The 15,696-nt window shown below is 46.4% G+C and overlaps 1 protein-coding gene across 8 annotated transcripts; it reads left to right on the forward strand.

Moving 5' to 3' along the window:
• On the forward strand, positions 1 to 6,848 carry tmem267 (transmembrane protein 267). Of its 8 annotated transcripts, none has more exons than XR_006832466.1 (6): positions 1 to 153; positions 2,764 to 3,207; positions 3,424 to 3,690; positions 4,767 to 5,080; positions 5,327 to 5,511; positions 6,347 to 6,848. XR_006832466.1 is itself a non-coding variant. In XM_046305365.1 (4 exons), exons 2-4 carry the CDS (start codon positions 2,824 to 2,826, stop codon positions 4,794 to 4,796), a joined length of 681 nt encoding a protein of 226 aa, XP_046161321.1. In that variant the 5' UTR covers positions 1 to 153; positions 2,764 to 2,823; the 3' UTR covers positions 4,797 to 5,287. The 8 variants fall into 8 exon arrangements, 2 of the variants coding, with proteins under 2 accessions (XP_046161321.1, XP_046161320.1); XR_006832467.1 differs by having other exon boundaries at positions 4,767 to 5,043; XR_006832469.1 differs by having other exon boundaries at positions 4,767 to 5,043; positions 5,327 to 5,400; positions 6,421 to 6,848.
• The last annotated feature ends 8,848 nt before the right edge of the window (positions 6,849 to 15,696 follow it).

A 15,696-nucleotide genomic window follows, 5' to 3' on the forward strand; every position in this document is an offset into this window, starting at 1 on the left:
TGAAACCCCAAACGCCGTTCTGGTCTGTTTGATCTGTTTCTCAGTCGCACCCGGAAGTCCCGTATTGCTGCGCCTCTTGGTTAAGGAAGGTAGAAACTGTGCGGACGGACCGTCGCTAGCTTACAGTTGATAAACGAATTTAGCTACAATGGGGTAAGTGACAAAGTATTGTGTGTCGTTTTGATCAACGGCGTTATTTCATTTGAATAACTTTGGCCTTATCACATTTGCTAAATCTTGGTACTCAAAACACCTGTCTGTAGTCTATAAGGTTTCTCAGATAGGAGCGGGATTCCTTAGCTAGCTGTTATTAGCTAGCATTACATAGCTAATAAATGACCTAGCTAGCTAAATTCATTAATTTAATGAATCATTTCAAGATGATTCAATCTAAAAAATTTTTGTTTTTGTTTTTCACGTGATGTTGCACAGTCTAAACTGATCCAATAGTTAGTTTGTTATCCAGCTGGTTAACGTCGTGATATCAACTTTTTGATATATATTTTTTTTAACACTATGAAGTATTTTTTTAACCTAACGTAGTTATTTCTCAGTCACAAATCAATCAATCAAATGTGTTTTCTAAAGCCATTTTTTTTTACATCAGCCGATGTTACGTGCTGTACAGAAACCCAGCCTGAAACCCCAAACAGCAAAGCAATGCAGGTGTCTTGGTCCCCAGTCTTCTGCTCATCTAAACAGACAAGCAACTATTTTCACGGCTGGTTCGCCAGCTTCAACCAGATGCATGAGTTGAATTCTGCCTATGCTTGCGTTTTGTACATCAAACAGATGTGTTTACCTCAAAACATCACAAAAGCAAGAAGAAATTCCCACCAGCAGTTATCTGTATTCTTCCATCAAACATCCTGTTACACAAGGAGTCAAATAAGGAGCCTTTCCCTGGGAACTCTCACCATTCAGGCCTGTCTGTATCTCTGTGGAAAGATCAAGCCTTTTATTGATGCCAGTGACTTTTCTTTTGGATGTACAATGGTAGATGAATTGAAGAAATGATTTATGCACATTGTATAACCTATTCTAGTATATAGTCAGGCTAATTCAGGGTCATATTCACAAGGCACCAAATGGAAGAAGACTGAAACAGAGGGACTGTTTCTAAACGTTTTGCTACGGTGTGCACTGATGAATTGAACCCAGGTTACTGTGAGCCTGGCCTGACCTACATATATCCTCAGTTCCAGAAGGATAGACATTTATTTAGAGATCATGATTCACAGTGACTTCTTAAAGGGGCAGTTATCAAAAGGGGAGAGAGAGAGTAAAAACACCACGTGACTTTATGCTAAAGTCTAGATCAGTGGAGGTTCGATTCCAGCTCTGGTCCAGGACAATTACTAGCAGGTTTCTGATGTTGAGCCTTCTTCAAGGCACAGCATCAGCCAGCGTCACATAAACACCCTGGACCAGAGCTAGTTCCATCATGCCTTATCAATGTTACCCTGGACCAGAGCTAGTTCCATCATGCCTTATCAATGTTACCCTGGACCAGAGCTAGTTCCATCATGGCCTTATCAATGATGTTACCCTGGACTAGAGCTAGATCCATCATGCCTTATCAATGTTACCCTGGACCAGAGCTAGTTCCATCATGCCTTATCAATGTTACCCTGGACCAGAGCTAGTTCCATCATGGCCTTATCAATGATGTTACCCTGGACCAGAGCTAGTTCCATCATGGCCTTATCAATGGTGTTACCCTGGACTAGAGCTAGTTCCATCATGCCTTATCAATGTTACCCTGGACCAGAGCTAGTTCCATCATGGCCTTATCAATGATGTTACCCTGGACCAGAGCTAGTTCCATCATGGCCTTATCAATGGTGTTACCCTGGACTAGAGCTAGTTCCATCATGCCTTATCAATGATGTTACCCTGGACCAGAGCTAGTTCCATCATGCCTTATCAATGATGTTACCCTGGACCAGAGCTAGTTCCATCATGCCTTATCAATGATGTTACCCTGGACCAGAGCTAGTTCCATCATGCCTTATCAATGTTACCCTGGACTAGAGCTAGTTCCATCATGCCTTATCAATGATGTTACCCTGGACCAGAGCTAGTTCCATCATGCCTTATCAATGTTACCCTGGACCAGAGCTAGTTCCATCATGCCTTATCAATGATGTTACCCTGGACTAGAGCTAGTTCCATCATGCCTTATCAATGTTACCCTGGACCAGAGCTAGTTCCATCATGCCTTATCAATGTTACCCTGGACCAGAGCTAGTTCCATCATGCCTTATCAATGATGTTACCCTGGACTAGAGCTAGTTCCATCATGCCTTATCAATGTTACCCTGGACCAGAGCTAGTTCCATCATGCCTTATCAATGATGTTACCCTGGACCAGAGCTAGTTCCATCATGCCTTATCAATGTTACCCTGGACCAGAGCTAGTTCCATCATGCCTTATCAATGATGTTACCCTGGACCAGAGCTAGTTCCATCATGCCTTATCAATGTTACCCTGGACTAGAGCTAGTTCCATCATGCCTTATCAATGATGTTACCCTGGACCAGAGCTAGTTCCATCATGCCTTATCAATGATGTTACCCTGGACCAGAGCTAGTTCCATCATGCCTTATCAATGTTACCCTGGACCAGAGCTAGTTCCATCATGCCTTATCAATGTTACCCTGGACCAGAGCTAGTTCCATCATGCCTTATCAATGATGTTACCCTGGACTAGAGCTAGTTACATCATGTGTCATTTATGTTTACAGTATACTGTCTTCTAGTTTGCCATCTAGGTGTTGCTGACCTCTTATGGAAGTGGACCTCCTCCCTCCAGAAGCGCCATGCGAGGGTATCACTCCAAGCTGGACTCATCCTCCTCTGCTGGGGGTACGGGCGGCTCCATGCCCCTGAGCCTGGCCGTGGAGACTGAGAAAGCCCAGGCATTGCTCCAGACCTTCTCCTCTGCCTCCCTACTGGCCAGCACTGCGCTGGGGGCCTTCTGTGTGCTGGCTGACCACGTCATGCAGCTGACCCTACTCCAACAGCACCTGTGGCTGCGGGCAGTTCTGGACAACACCGTCCATTGTCTGATAGGCCTCTGGTCCTGGGCTATCGTCATTGGCCTCAAGAAGAAGAGTGACTTCTATGAAGTTATCTTAGCGGGGATACTGGCCTCTGTTATAGACCTGGATCATTTCCATATGGCTGGCTCTCTGTCGCTCAAAGTAAGAAAGATTTCTGTAAAGTTCTCCCTTTGGTTTTCAGATTAGTGTGCTACATTTTCACAGACAAAAGATTAGGACTAATAAGCTCAATGAAGATCTCCATTGGAACAACCTTAGTTCAGTACTAGGCCTAATCTGTGTCTGGGAATCTTGCCCACAGTGTTTATGAAGAAACATAAACAATAACCTATGTTTTCTGCCTGTTTCCTCCTGCAGGCAGCCACCAGCTTGCCCCACCGCCCCCCCCTCCACTGCTCCTCTCTAATCCCGGTCCTCTGCTTCTCTCTGAGGCTGGTGCTGTGGCTGGGCAGGCTCAAGGACTCGTGGTGCTCTCTACCCTGGCTGCTGTTTATCTCCCTCGCCTCACACCACATCCGAGACGGGGTCCGCCATGGCCTGTGGGTGTGTCCGTTCGGCAACACGGCCCCCATCTCCTATTGGCTGTATGTGAGCATCACAGCCACCCTGCCACACCTGTGCTCTGTGCTCATGTACCTGACAGGAACTCGAGACGTGATCTCCACCAAGCACGGCATCGCCATTGACATCTGATGGAAGGAAGGGCCCACACTACGCCTCCCTAATAGCACCCTATTCCCTATGTAGTGCACTACTATTGACCAGAACCCTATTCCCTATATAGTGCACTACTATTGACCAGAACCCTATTCCCTATATAGTGCACTACTACAGACCAGAGCCCTATTCCCCATATAGTGAATAGGAACCCTATTCCCTATGCTCTGACCAGAGCCCTATTCCCCATATAGTGAATAGGGCTCTGGTCAATAGTAGTATACTATATAGGGAATAGGATTCTATAGGGATCTGGTCTAAAGTAGTGCACTATATAGGGAATAGGGCTCTGGTCTAAAGTAGTGCACTATATAGGGAATAGGGCTCTGGTCAATAGAAGTGCACTATGAAGGGAATAAGGTGCCATTTGGTACACCGGTAAACCCCACAATGCCTCAGCCTCACTCGTCTATTTTCTTCACACCACGGGAGTGATCACGTCTTCTTCCTCCTCCACCTCCCCACTAAACTGCCTCCTCCCTCCCTCATCCACCTCCCCACTAAACTGCCTCCTCCCTCCACCACCTCCCCACTAAACTGCCTCCTCCCTCCACCACCTCCCCACTAAACTGCCTCCTCCCTCCCTCCACCACCTCCCCACTAAACTGCCTCCTCCCTCCACCACCTCCCCACTAAACTGCCTCCTCCCTCCCTCCACCACCTCCCCACTAAACTGCCTCCTCCCTCCCTCCACCACCTCCCCACTAAACTGCCTCCTCCCTCCCTCCACCACCTCCCCACTAAACTGCCTCCTCCCTCCCTCCACCACCTCCCCACTAAACTGCCTCCTCCCTCCCTCCACCACCTCCCCCACTAAACTGCCTCCTCCCTCCCTCCACCACCTCCCCACTAAACTGCCTCCTCCCTCCCTCCCTCCACCTCCCCACTAAACTGCCTCCTCCCTCCCTCCTCCACCTCCCCACTAAACTGCCTCCTCCCTTCCTCCTCCACCTCCCCACTAAACTGCCTCCTCCCTCCTCCAGTCCGTCACTCTCAGGCTGTGTCCTGTGTGACTGTCAGTGTGGAAGTGCTTGATGTCGAGCTGTGAGGTATTTTATAGCCTTGTAATTACCAGACGGATTACTGCTGTGCTGTCAGTGTAGCTAAGCAGAATGTAAGGAGAGATGTTTGTACGAGGGTATTTTACTGATGGGGTCAAATGGAAAGGCGACATTATAATTCTCTACTCTTCTCCTGAAGTGTCCACTTGGATGGACTGGAAGGTCCAACGCAACAGAGCAGTACATTATGAAGCTGAAGGTCCTAGGGAACAGAGCAGTACATTATGAAGCTGAAGGTCCCAGGGAACAGAGCAGTACATTATGAAGCTGAAGGTCCCAGGGAAGGTCAGAGCAGTTTATGAAGCTGAAGGTCCCAGGGAACAGAGCAGTACATTATGAAGCTGAAGGTCCCAGGGAACAGAGCAGTACATTATGAAGCTGAAGGTCCCAGGGAACAGAGCAGTACATTATGAAGCTGAAGGTCCCAGGGAACAGAGCAGTACATTATGAAGCTGAAGGTCCCAAGTACATTATGAAGCAAGGTTCTAGGGAACAGAGCAGTACATTATGAAGCTGAAGGTCCCAGGGAACAGAGCAGTACATTATGAAGCTGAAGGTTCTAGGGAACGGAGCAGTACATTATGAAGCTGAAGGTCCCAGGGAACAGAGCAGTACATTATGAAGCTGAAGGTCCTAGGGAACAGAGCAGTACATTATGAAGCTGAAGGTCCCAGGGAACAGAGCAGTACATTATGAAGCTGAAGGTCCCAGGAACAGAGCAGTACATTATGAAGCTGAAGGTCCCAGGGAACAGAGCAGTACATTATGAAGCTGAAGGTCCCAGGGAACAGAGCAGTACATTATGAAGCTGAAGGTCCCAGGGAACAGAGCAGTACATTATGAAGCTGAAGGTCCCAGGGAACAGAGCAGTACATTATGAAGCTGAAGGTCCCAGGGAACAGAGCAGTACATTATGAAGCTGAAGGTCCCAGGGAGCAGAGCAGTACATTATGAAGCTGAAGGTCCTCGGGAACAGAGCAGTACATTATGAAGCTGAAGGTCCTAGGGAACAGAGCAGTACATTATGAAGCTGAAGGTCCTCGGGAACAGAGCAGTACATTATGAAGCTGAAGGTCCTAGGAACAGAGCAGTACATTATGAAGCTGAAGGTCCTAGGGACAGAGCAGTACATTATGAAGCTGAAGGTCCCAGGGAACAGAGCAGTACATTATGAAGCTGAAGGTTACTTATGAAGGGTCCCAGGGAACAGAGCAGTACATTATGAAGCTGAAGGTCTGAAGGGTCCCAGGGAACAGAGCAGTACATTATGAAGCTGAAGGTCCCAGGAACAGAGCAGTACATTATGAAGCTGAAGGTCCCAGGGAACAGAGCAGTACATTATGAAGCTGAAGGTCCCAGGGAACAGAGCAGTACATTATGAAGCTGAAGGTCCCAGGGAACAGAGCAGTACATTATGAAGCTGAAGGTCCCATGGAACAGAGCAGTACATTATGAAGCTGAAGGTCCTCAGGGAGAAGCTGAAGTACATTATGAAGCTGAAGGTTCTAGGGAACAGAGCAGTACATTATGAAGCTGAAGGTCCCAGGGAACAGAGCAGTACATTATGAAGCTGAAGGTTCTAGGGAACGGAGCAGTACATTATAAGTGTTTCTTATTGGTGGAGCCTCCAGTTGCTGCCTGATGTTAGTGATGATGTAGTACTCATTAGGTGATGTCATGTTTTAACATGTGTTTTTAGGAAAGACCGAGGCTTTCTGTGTTGAGATATGTTTTTATCTATATAATCGAGGGAAGATGACATTTGGAGAAACGCTGTTTAAACATTCCTTTAATATGTTCCTACTTTGTGATCTTAGTATTTGAGTTGTATCAGTCGGTGTTCTGATGAGAGGGTGAACAGCTGTGGGTATATTCACTAGGTACTGAACGGAGTAAGATCGATTTAAAACAGGCCTGGGATTTAACCTGAACTTGTCTAAAAATAAACACTTTTTTTTTTTGTTGCAAAACTTGTTGCTTTGCAAAATGTTTCGCTAAATTGTGCACTTGTGCTACACTCGCATTAACTCGCATTAACATCTGCTAACCATGTGTATGTGACAAATAAAATTTGATTTGATTTAGGAATATACTGTGGCTGTGTGCTGCAGTTTGACCACCTGGCCTGCAGAGGGCATCAATGAGTCAACTTATTATGTTTAACCATATGTCATGTCCATTATCATTATGCGTCAAGATGATAATTGCTGCTGTCTTTATTCACAGTGTGTACTGAATGAAATATGTTTCATCATTCACATGTATTTATTTCACCATTTGATTTGTTTGAATATTATTTATTGAATTTGAATTTTAAATGTTAAGTACACTACACTGACCAACAGTATGTGGACACCTGCTCGTCCAACATCTCGTTCCAAAATCATGGGCATTAATATGGAGTTGGTCCCCTCTTTGCTGCTATAACAGCCTCTTTCTGGGAAGGCTTTCCACTACCTGTTGGAACATTGATGTGGGGACTTGCTTCCAGTCAGCCACAAGAGCATTAGTGAGGTTGGACACTGATGTTGGGCGATTAGGCCTGGCTCGGAGTCGGCGTTCCAATTCATCTGAAAGTTGTTTGATGGGGGTGAGGTCAGGGCTCTGTGCAGGCCAGTCAAGTTCTTCCACACTGATATCAACAAACCATTTCTGTATGAACTTCTCTTTGTGCACAGGGACATTGTCAACCTGGAACAGGAAATGGTCTTCCCCAAACTGTTGCCACAAAGTTGGAAGCACAGAATCATCTAGAATGTCATTGTTATGCTGTAGCGTTAGGATTTCCCTTCACTGGAACTAAAGAGGCCTGAACCATGAACAACAGCCCCAGAACATTATTCCTCCTCCACCAAACTTTACAGCTGTGTTGGGGCAGGTAGTGTTCTCCTGGCATCCGCCAAACCCAGATTCGTCCGTTGGACTGCCAGATGGTGAAGCGTTTCCACTGCTCCAAAGTCGGCGAACTTTAAACCACTCCAGCCGACGCTTGGCATTGCGCATGGTGATCTTAGGCTTGTGTGTGGCTGCTCGGCCATGGAAACCCATTTCATGAAGCTTCAGACAAACCGTTCTTAACATGACGTTGCTTCCAGAGGCAGTTTGGAACTCTGTAGTGAGTGTTGCAACCGAGGACAGACGATGCTTCAGCACTCGGCGATCCCGTTCTGTGAGCTTGTGTGGCCTACCACTTCACAGCTGAGCCGTTGTTGCTCCTAGACTTTTCAACTTCACAATACAGCACTTAAAGTTGACCAGGGCAGAAATTTGACTTATTGACTTGTTGGAAAGGTGGCATCCTATGACTGCTCTACTGGCAATGTTTGTCTATGGAGATTGCATGGCGGTGTGCTCAATTATACATTATTTTAATACTGTTATGAACGGGTGTGGCTGATGGAGCCAAATCCACTCATTTAAAGGGTGTCCACATACTTTTGTATATATATATAGTGTATATCTTATTTTGATATTGGTACCTTGTGTTGTAAAGACTGGATGGATTCAAAGTTGTTTTTTTCCCAAAATAAATCTGTGCCCTGGACGACTCGGTATGCTAAGTAATGTGTCCGTGTGGACTTTGAAGCGGTTTATGGGTGTGAGTGGGTGTTGCTCGAGATACACTGGAATAATACATGTTGGTAGGAATCAGTCTGCCGCTAGTCTGCGCTCGGAGCAAGGCCTCGGAGGAGCTTCCAAGATACAACAGGAGTCTGCCTCCTCATAACAACATGCCCAATCAATATGAATGCATCTGATTATTATAATATTTTCATCAGAAGAGGCAGGAATTCTGTCTACCAGTGACAGAATGTTGTTTTGAACCTTTACGTTGTAACTGCTTCTGTGTATCAGTCTGTCTCTACTGAGATGGAGAGAGGACACTGTCCTTCCTGGTAGTAGTAGTAACAGAACCTGATTACTACCACTGACACACACAGATTCTACTGAGATGGAGAGAGGACACTGTCCTTCCTGGTAGTAGTAGTAACAGAACCCACATTTATATTTACTGATTTACAGACGCTCTTACAGATTCTACTGATTCATGGACATCCAGTGGAACAGTCACTTCCTGGTAGTATCTAAATCAGAACCCGATTACTACCACTGACACACACAGATTCTACTGAAATGGCCTTCTCTATTTAACTGCAGTCATTGACCCTCCTTAAGGCTAAGTGCCCTTTGTTCCACATTGGGGGCCAACAGGAAATGCTGCCCCGGTCGGACAGGAAGGTGCTTACAACAATTCTGTGCTTGCAACTTTTTGGGGAAGGCCCTTTCCTGTTTCAGCATGTTAGTGCCAATGTGCACAAAGTGTAGAGATCCATACAGAAATGGTTTGTCCAGATTTGTGTGGAATAACAGAACCCGACCTGCACTACCACTGACCTCAACCCCATTGAAACCTTTGGGATAAATTGGAATTGACCCTCCTTAAGCCATAACCCTCCTCTCCCTGACAGTCCCAAACCCTCTTCTCCCTGGACAGTCCCATAAATTCTGTGCTTGCAACTGAAAGGCCCTTTCCTGTTTCAGCATGTTAGTGCCACTGTGCACAAAGTGTAGATCCATACAGAAATGGTTTCCCTGAAAGTCCCAATAACCCTCCTCTCCCTGAAAGAATCCCATAACACTCCTCTCCCTGAAAGAATCCCATAACCCTCCTCTCCCTGAAAGAATCCCATAACCCTCCTCCCTGAAAGAATCCCATAACCCTCCTCTCCCTGAAAGAATCCCATAACCCTCCTCTCCCTGAAAGAATCCCATAACCCTCCTCTCCCTGATCTCCCTGAAAGAATCCCATAACCCTCCTCTCCCTGAAAGAATCCCATAACCCTCCTCTCCCTGAAAGAATCCCATAACCCTCCTCTCCCTGAAAGAATCCCATAACCCTCCTCTCCCTGAAAGAATCCCATAACCCTCCTCTCCCTGAAAGAATCCCATAACCCTCCTCTCCCTGAAAGAATCCCATAACCCTCCTCTCCCTGAAAGAATCCCATAACCCTCCTCTCCCTGAAAGAATCCCATAACCATCCTCTCCCTGAAAGAATACCATAACCCCCCTCTCCCTGAAAGAATACCATAACCCTCCTCTCCCTGAAAGAATCCCATAACCCTCCTCTCCCTGAAAGAATCCCATAACCCTCCTCTCGCTGAAAGAATCCCATAACCCTCCTCTCGCTGAAAGAATCCCATAACCCTCCTCCTCTCCCTGAAAGAATCCCATAACCCTCCTCTCCCTGAAAGAATCCCATAACCCTCCTCTCCCTGAAAGAATCCCATAACCCTCCTCTCCCTGAAAGAATCCCATAACCCTCCTCTCCCTGAAAGAATCCCATAACCCTCCTCTCCCTGAAAAATCCCATAACCCTCCTCTCCCTGAAAGAATCCCATAACCCTCCTCTCCCTAACAAAGTCCCATAACACTTCTGTCTATGCGAGGTTGTTCCACTCTGCCTCTGGCTGTCTTGGCACCAGTTCCTGTCCTGGACAGAGGACACTGTCCTTCCTGTCTGACCGGGGCAGCTTGTTTCCTGTAAGCAGGGCACTTAGCCTTAAGGAGGGTCAGTGACTGCAGTTAAATAGAGAAGGCCATTTCAGTAGAATCTGTGTGTGTCAGTGGTAGTAATCGGGTTCTGTTACTACTACTACTAGGAAGGACAGTGTCCTCTCTCCATCTCAGAAGAATCTGTGTGTGTCAGTGGTAGTAATCGGGTTCTGTTACTACTACTACCAGGAAGGACAGTGTCCTCTCTCCATCTCTGTAGAAACAGACTGATACACAGAAGCAGTTACAACGTAAAGGTTCAAAACATCTATTTGTAAAAATACCTATTCAACTTTTAAATCAACATTCTGTCACTGGTAGACAGAATTCCTGCCTTTTCTGATGAAAATATTATAATAATCAGATGCATTCATATTGATTGGGCATGTTCTGTCAGGGAGAGGAGGGTTATGGGACTGTCAGGGAGAGGAGGGTTATGGGACTGTCAGGGAGAGGAGGGTTATGGGACTGTCAGGGAGAGGAGGGTTATGGGACTGTCAGGGAGAGGAGGGTTATGGGACTGTCAGGGAGAGGAGGGTTATGGGACTGTCAGGGAGAGGAGGGTTATGGGACTTTGACAGGACAGTCCGTTTCAGGGGCCAAGTGGAATAACCCCAAAATGGCGCTGTTGAGGAGAGCAGGGCTGTCTTGTTATGGGGTTTTACTAGACTTGTCCTTTAGGGGATCAGGAGGGTAAGGCTGACCACAGGATGGAAGGACCACTTAGAGCAATATAAACAAGTCTATTGTTCAAATCTATACCAAATATGATTCATTGATGTTATCTATGGTAATGTGGTTATAAATGGGGGCGGGGCATAAGCAGGAAATCAAGGACTCCTCCATCCAGGGTTTCTGGAAAACCTGGGAAGTTTGGGAAAGTTCCCATAATTGTCCAACCCTCTAATAGTAATGTACAGAATAGTAAAGTTCCCATAATTGTCCAACCCTCTAATAGTAATGTACAGAATAGTAAAGTTCCCATAATTGTCCAACCCTCTAATAGTAATGTACAGAACAGTAAAGTTCCCATAATTGTCCAACTCTCTAATAGTAATGTACAGAATAGTAAAGTTCCCATAATTGTCCAACCTCTAATAGTAATGTACAGAATAGTAAAGTTCCCATAATTGTCCAACCCTCTAATAGTAATGTACAGAATAGTAAAGTTCCCATAATTGTCCAACCCTCTAATAGTAATGTACAGAATAGTAAAGTTCCCATAATTGTCCAACCCTCTAATAGTAATGTACAGAACATAGTAATGTACAGAACAGTAGTAAGTTCCCATAATTGTCCAACTCTCTAATAGTAATGTACAGAATAGTAAAGTTCCCATAATTGTCCAACCCTCTAATAGTAATGTACAGAATAGTAAAGTTCCCATAATTGTCCAACTCTCGAATAGTAATCTATAGAATAGTAAAGAGCAAGCATGTGATAAAATAATAATCTTTATTTCACAGAATTACAAACGTATAAAGTAAGACAAAGAGCTTATATTGTCGTTCACCAAAGCAGAGATACACTACATCTATAATGGACGTGTTAATATCTATAGCTCTGGTCCAGGGCGACGTTGAGAACAAACCACAACCTGGACCAGAGCTATCTTTCTCTATATAAAACCAACAGCGCTAGCCCCTCCCTCCCACGCTGCCCAGCTGTGCTTGACATGGACTGAAATAGGTGCCGGTACTGTTTATATTCAGGTGCAGGAGCTTCACAATACATTTGAGCTAATATTCGATAAGAGGGACATTTGAGGTGCTGGTACTCAGCTCCTGCCCAAGTCAGGCACGGCTGGTCAGCCAACAGAGCTCCTGCCCAAGTCAGGCATGGCTGGTACTCAGCTCCAGAAGCTCCTGCCCAAGTCAGGCATGGCTGGTCAGCCAACAGAGCTCCTGCCCAAGTCAGGCATGGCTGGTCAGCCAACAGAGCTCCTGCCCAAGTCAGGCATGGCTGGTCAGCCAACAGAGCTCCTGCCCAAGTCAGGCATGGCTGGTCAGCCAACAGAGCTCCTGCCCAAGTCAGGCACGGCTGGTCAGCCAACAGAGCTCCTGCCCAAGTCAGGCACGGCTGGTCAGCCAACAGAGCTCCTGCCCAAGTCAGGCACGGCTGGTCAGCCAACAGAGCTCCTGCCCAAGTCAGGCACGGCTGGTCAGCCAACAGAGCTCCTGCCCAAGTCAGGCACGGCTGGTCAGCCAACAGAGCTCCTGCCCAAGTCAGCACGGCTGGTCAGCCAACAGAGCTCCTGCCCAAGTCAGGCACGGCTGGTCAGCTCCTGCCCAGAGGCATCTGGTCTGCCAACAGAGCTCCTGCCCAAGTCAGGCATGGCTGGTCAGCCAACAGAGCTCCTGCCCAAGTCAGGCATGGCTGGTCAGCCAACAGAGCTCCTGCCCAAGTCAGGCATGGCTGGTCAGCCAACAGAGCTCCTGCCCAAGTCAGGCATGGCTGGTCAGCCAACAGAGCTCCTGCCCAAGTCAGGCACGGCTGGTCAGCCAACAGAGCTCCTGCCCAAGTCAGGCACGGCTGGTCAGCCAACAGTTATGCACATCAAGAAATAAAGAAAATATGATACACTGATAAATTGTCAACAGAAAAGATACAGACATACATATATAGCCTGGTCCAAGACATACACTACCGGCCAAAAGTTTTAGAGCACCTCCTCATTCAAAGGTTTTAGAGCACCTCCTCATTCAAAGGTTTTTCTTTTCATTTTACTATCTTCTACATTGTAGAATAAAAGTGAAGACATCAAAACTGAAATACCACTCCAGTGAACGTATCCTCTGCAGCAGAGGTAACTCTGGGTCTTCCTTTCCTGTGGAGGTCCTCATGAGAGCCAGTTTCATCATAGCGCTTGATGGTTTTTGCGACTGCACTTGAAGAAACTTTCAAAGTTCTTGAAATGTTTCGTATTGACTGACTTTCATGTTTTAAAATAATGATGGACTGTCATTTATCTTATTTGAGCTGTTCTTGCCATAATATGGACTTGGTCTTTTACCAAATATGGCTATCTTCTGTATACCTCCCCTACCTTGTCACAACACAACTGATTGGCTCAAACGCATTAAGAAGGAAAGAAATTCCACAAATTAACTTTTAACAGGGCACACCTGTTAATTGAAATGCATTCCAGGTGACTACCTCATGAAGCTGGTTGAGAGCATGCCAAGAGTGTGAAAAACTGTCATCAAGGCGAAGGGTGCCTACTTTGAAGAATCTCAAATGTATTTTCATTTGTTTAACACTTTTCGTTACTACATGATTCCATATGTGTTATTTCATAGTTTTGATGTCTTCACTATTAATTCTACAATGTAGAAAAAAGTTTTAAAAAATAAAGAAAACCCCTGGAATGAGTAGGTGTGTCCAAACGTTTGACTGGTACTTTATGTACATTTTTATTTTATACATTTTAGAATAAGGGTGTAACGTAACAACATTTGGAAAAAGTCGAGGGGTCTGAATATTTTCCGAAGGCACTGTATATAGCCTGGTCCCAGATCTCTGCTTTTGCCAACTCCAATGTCATTTTCAAGCTTAAAGGCAATTCCATAAGAAGTTGTCAAGAGCCTGGCACACAAGCCAAGGTATCTCAAGAGCCTGGCACACAGGCCAGGGTATCTCAAGAGCCTGACACACAGGCCAGGGTATCTCAAGAGCCTGGCACAGGCCAGGGTATCTCAAGAGCCTGGCACAGGCCAGGGTATCTCAAGAGCCTGGCACACAGGCCAGGGTATATCAAGAGCCTGGCACACAGGCCAAGGTATCTCAAGAGCCTGGCACACAGCCCAGGGTATCTCAAGAGCCTGGCACACAGGCCAGGGTATCTCAAGAGCCTGACACACAGGCCAGGGTATCTCAAGAGCCTGGCACAGGCCAGGGTATCTCAAGAGCCTGGCACAGGCCAGGGTATCTCAAGAGCCTGGCACACAGGCCAGGGTATCTCAAGAGCCTGGCACAGGCCAGGGTATCTCAAGAGCCTGGCACAGGCCAGGGTATCTCAAGAGCCTGGCACAGGCCAGGGTATCTCAAGAGCCTGGCACAGGCCAGGGTATCTCAAGAGCCTGGCACAGGCCAGGGTATCTCAAGAGCCTGGCACACAGGCCAGGGTATATCAAGAGCCTGGCACACAGGCCAGGGTATATCAAGAGCCAGACCAGGGTATGTATATTATTATATTGACCTGACATGGAGTTTGGTGGAACATTGATACTAGAAAGACAATAGAACGATGCAGAATTCAATTGCATTTTCTTTACCATTCAATTCTTACTTTGTAATTCTGCGTTGTTGGTAAAGGGCTCGTCAGTAAGCATTTCACAGTAAAGTCTACATCTGTTCTATATGGCACATGTGACAAATACAATTTGATTTGATACCATTTTTCACAATTATATCCCATTTTCCCAATAAATGGTTTGTCTTTACCAATAATAAAAGGGCCTCAAACAAACAAGCATGTTGTGTTGTGACAGTGTCCTGTGATATGATGTCCTATTCCCACCAGTAAGACAATTGCTCTTCCATATAACCCAGTGATTGACATGGATTGACATTAGGTGTAGGTACTCATGTTGGTTTCCAGTACTGCTTATATTTAGCTGCAGGAGCTCCACAATACATTCGAGATATTATAGGAACAAGAGCTCAAGCAGTTGAACATTTAAGGTTCTCCTGTCAGGTCCTGCCCAAGTCCTGCATGTACCTTAGAGCAGGGGGTGGGGGCAAAGTACGGCCCGCGAGCAGTTCAAGAGACATAAAAATAAAAATAAATTACCCCTTTTTTCTCCACAATTTCGTGATATCTGAATTGGTAGTAACAGTCTTGTCCCGTCGCTGCAACTCCCCTAAGGACTCGGGAGAGGCGAAAGTCGAAACACGACCCAGCCAAGCAGCACTGTTTCTTGACACAATGCCCCCGGAAACCAGCTGCTCTAATGTGTCGGAGGAAACACCGTACACCTGGCGACCGTGTCAGCGTGCATGCGCCTGGTCTGCCACAGGAGGCACTAGAGCGATGGGACAAGGAAATCTTGGCCTGCCAAACCCTCTCCTAACACGAACGACAATGGGCCAATTATGTGCCGCCTCACGGGTCTTTCAGTCACGGCCAGTTATGACACAGCCTGGGATCGAACCCGGGTCTGTAATGACACTTCTAGCTCTGCGATGCAGTAGCTTAGACCGCTGCGCCACACGGGAGGCCTCTGTAAATTGATTATAACAAACAATTAGTCCCACAAAAACGCATCCGTTGAATTTCAAAATCCCGATGTCGCCCTC

The sequence above is a fragment of the Oncorhynchus gorbuscha genome, linkage group LG16 (genome assembly GCF_021184085.1).
Source record: "Oncorhynchus gorbuscha isolate QuinsamMale2020 ecotype Even-year linkage group LG16, OgorEven_v1.0, whole genome shotgun sequence".
Lineage (NCBI taxonomy): Eukaryota > Metazoa > Chordata > Actinopteri > Salmoniformes > Salmonidae > Oncorhynchus > Oncorhynchus gorbuscha.

Bases quoted from the DNA above. Each gene is read 5' to 3' on its own strand.
- tmem267 (XM_046305364.1), top strand. From the start codon at position 2,824: ATGCGAGGGTATCACTCCAAGCTGGACTCATCCTCCTCTGCTGGGGGT. The intron at 3,208-3,423 runs GTAAGAAAGATT...TTCCTCCTGCAG, and splicing joins CTGGCTCTCTGTCGCTCAAA to GCAGCCACCAGCTTGCCCCA.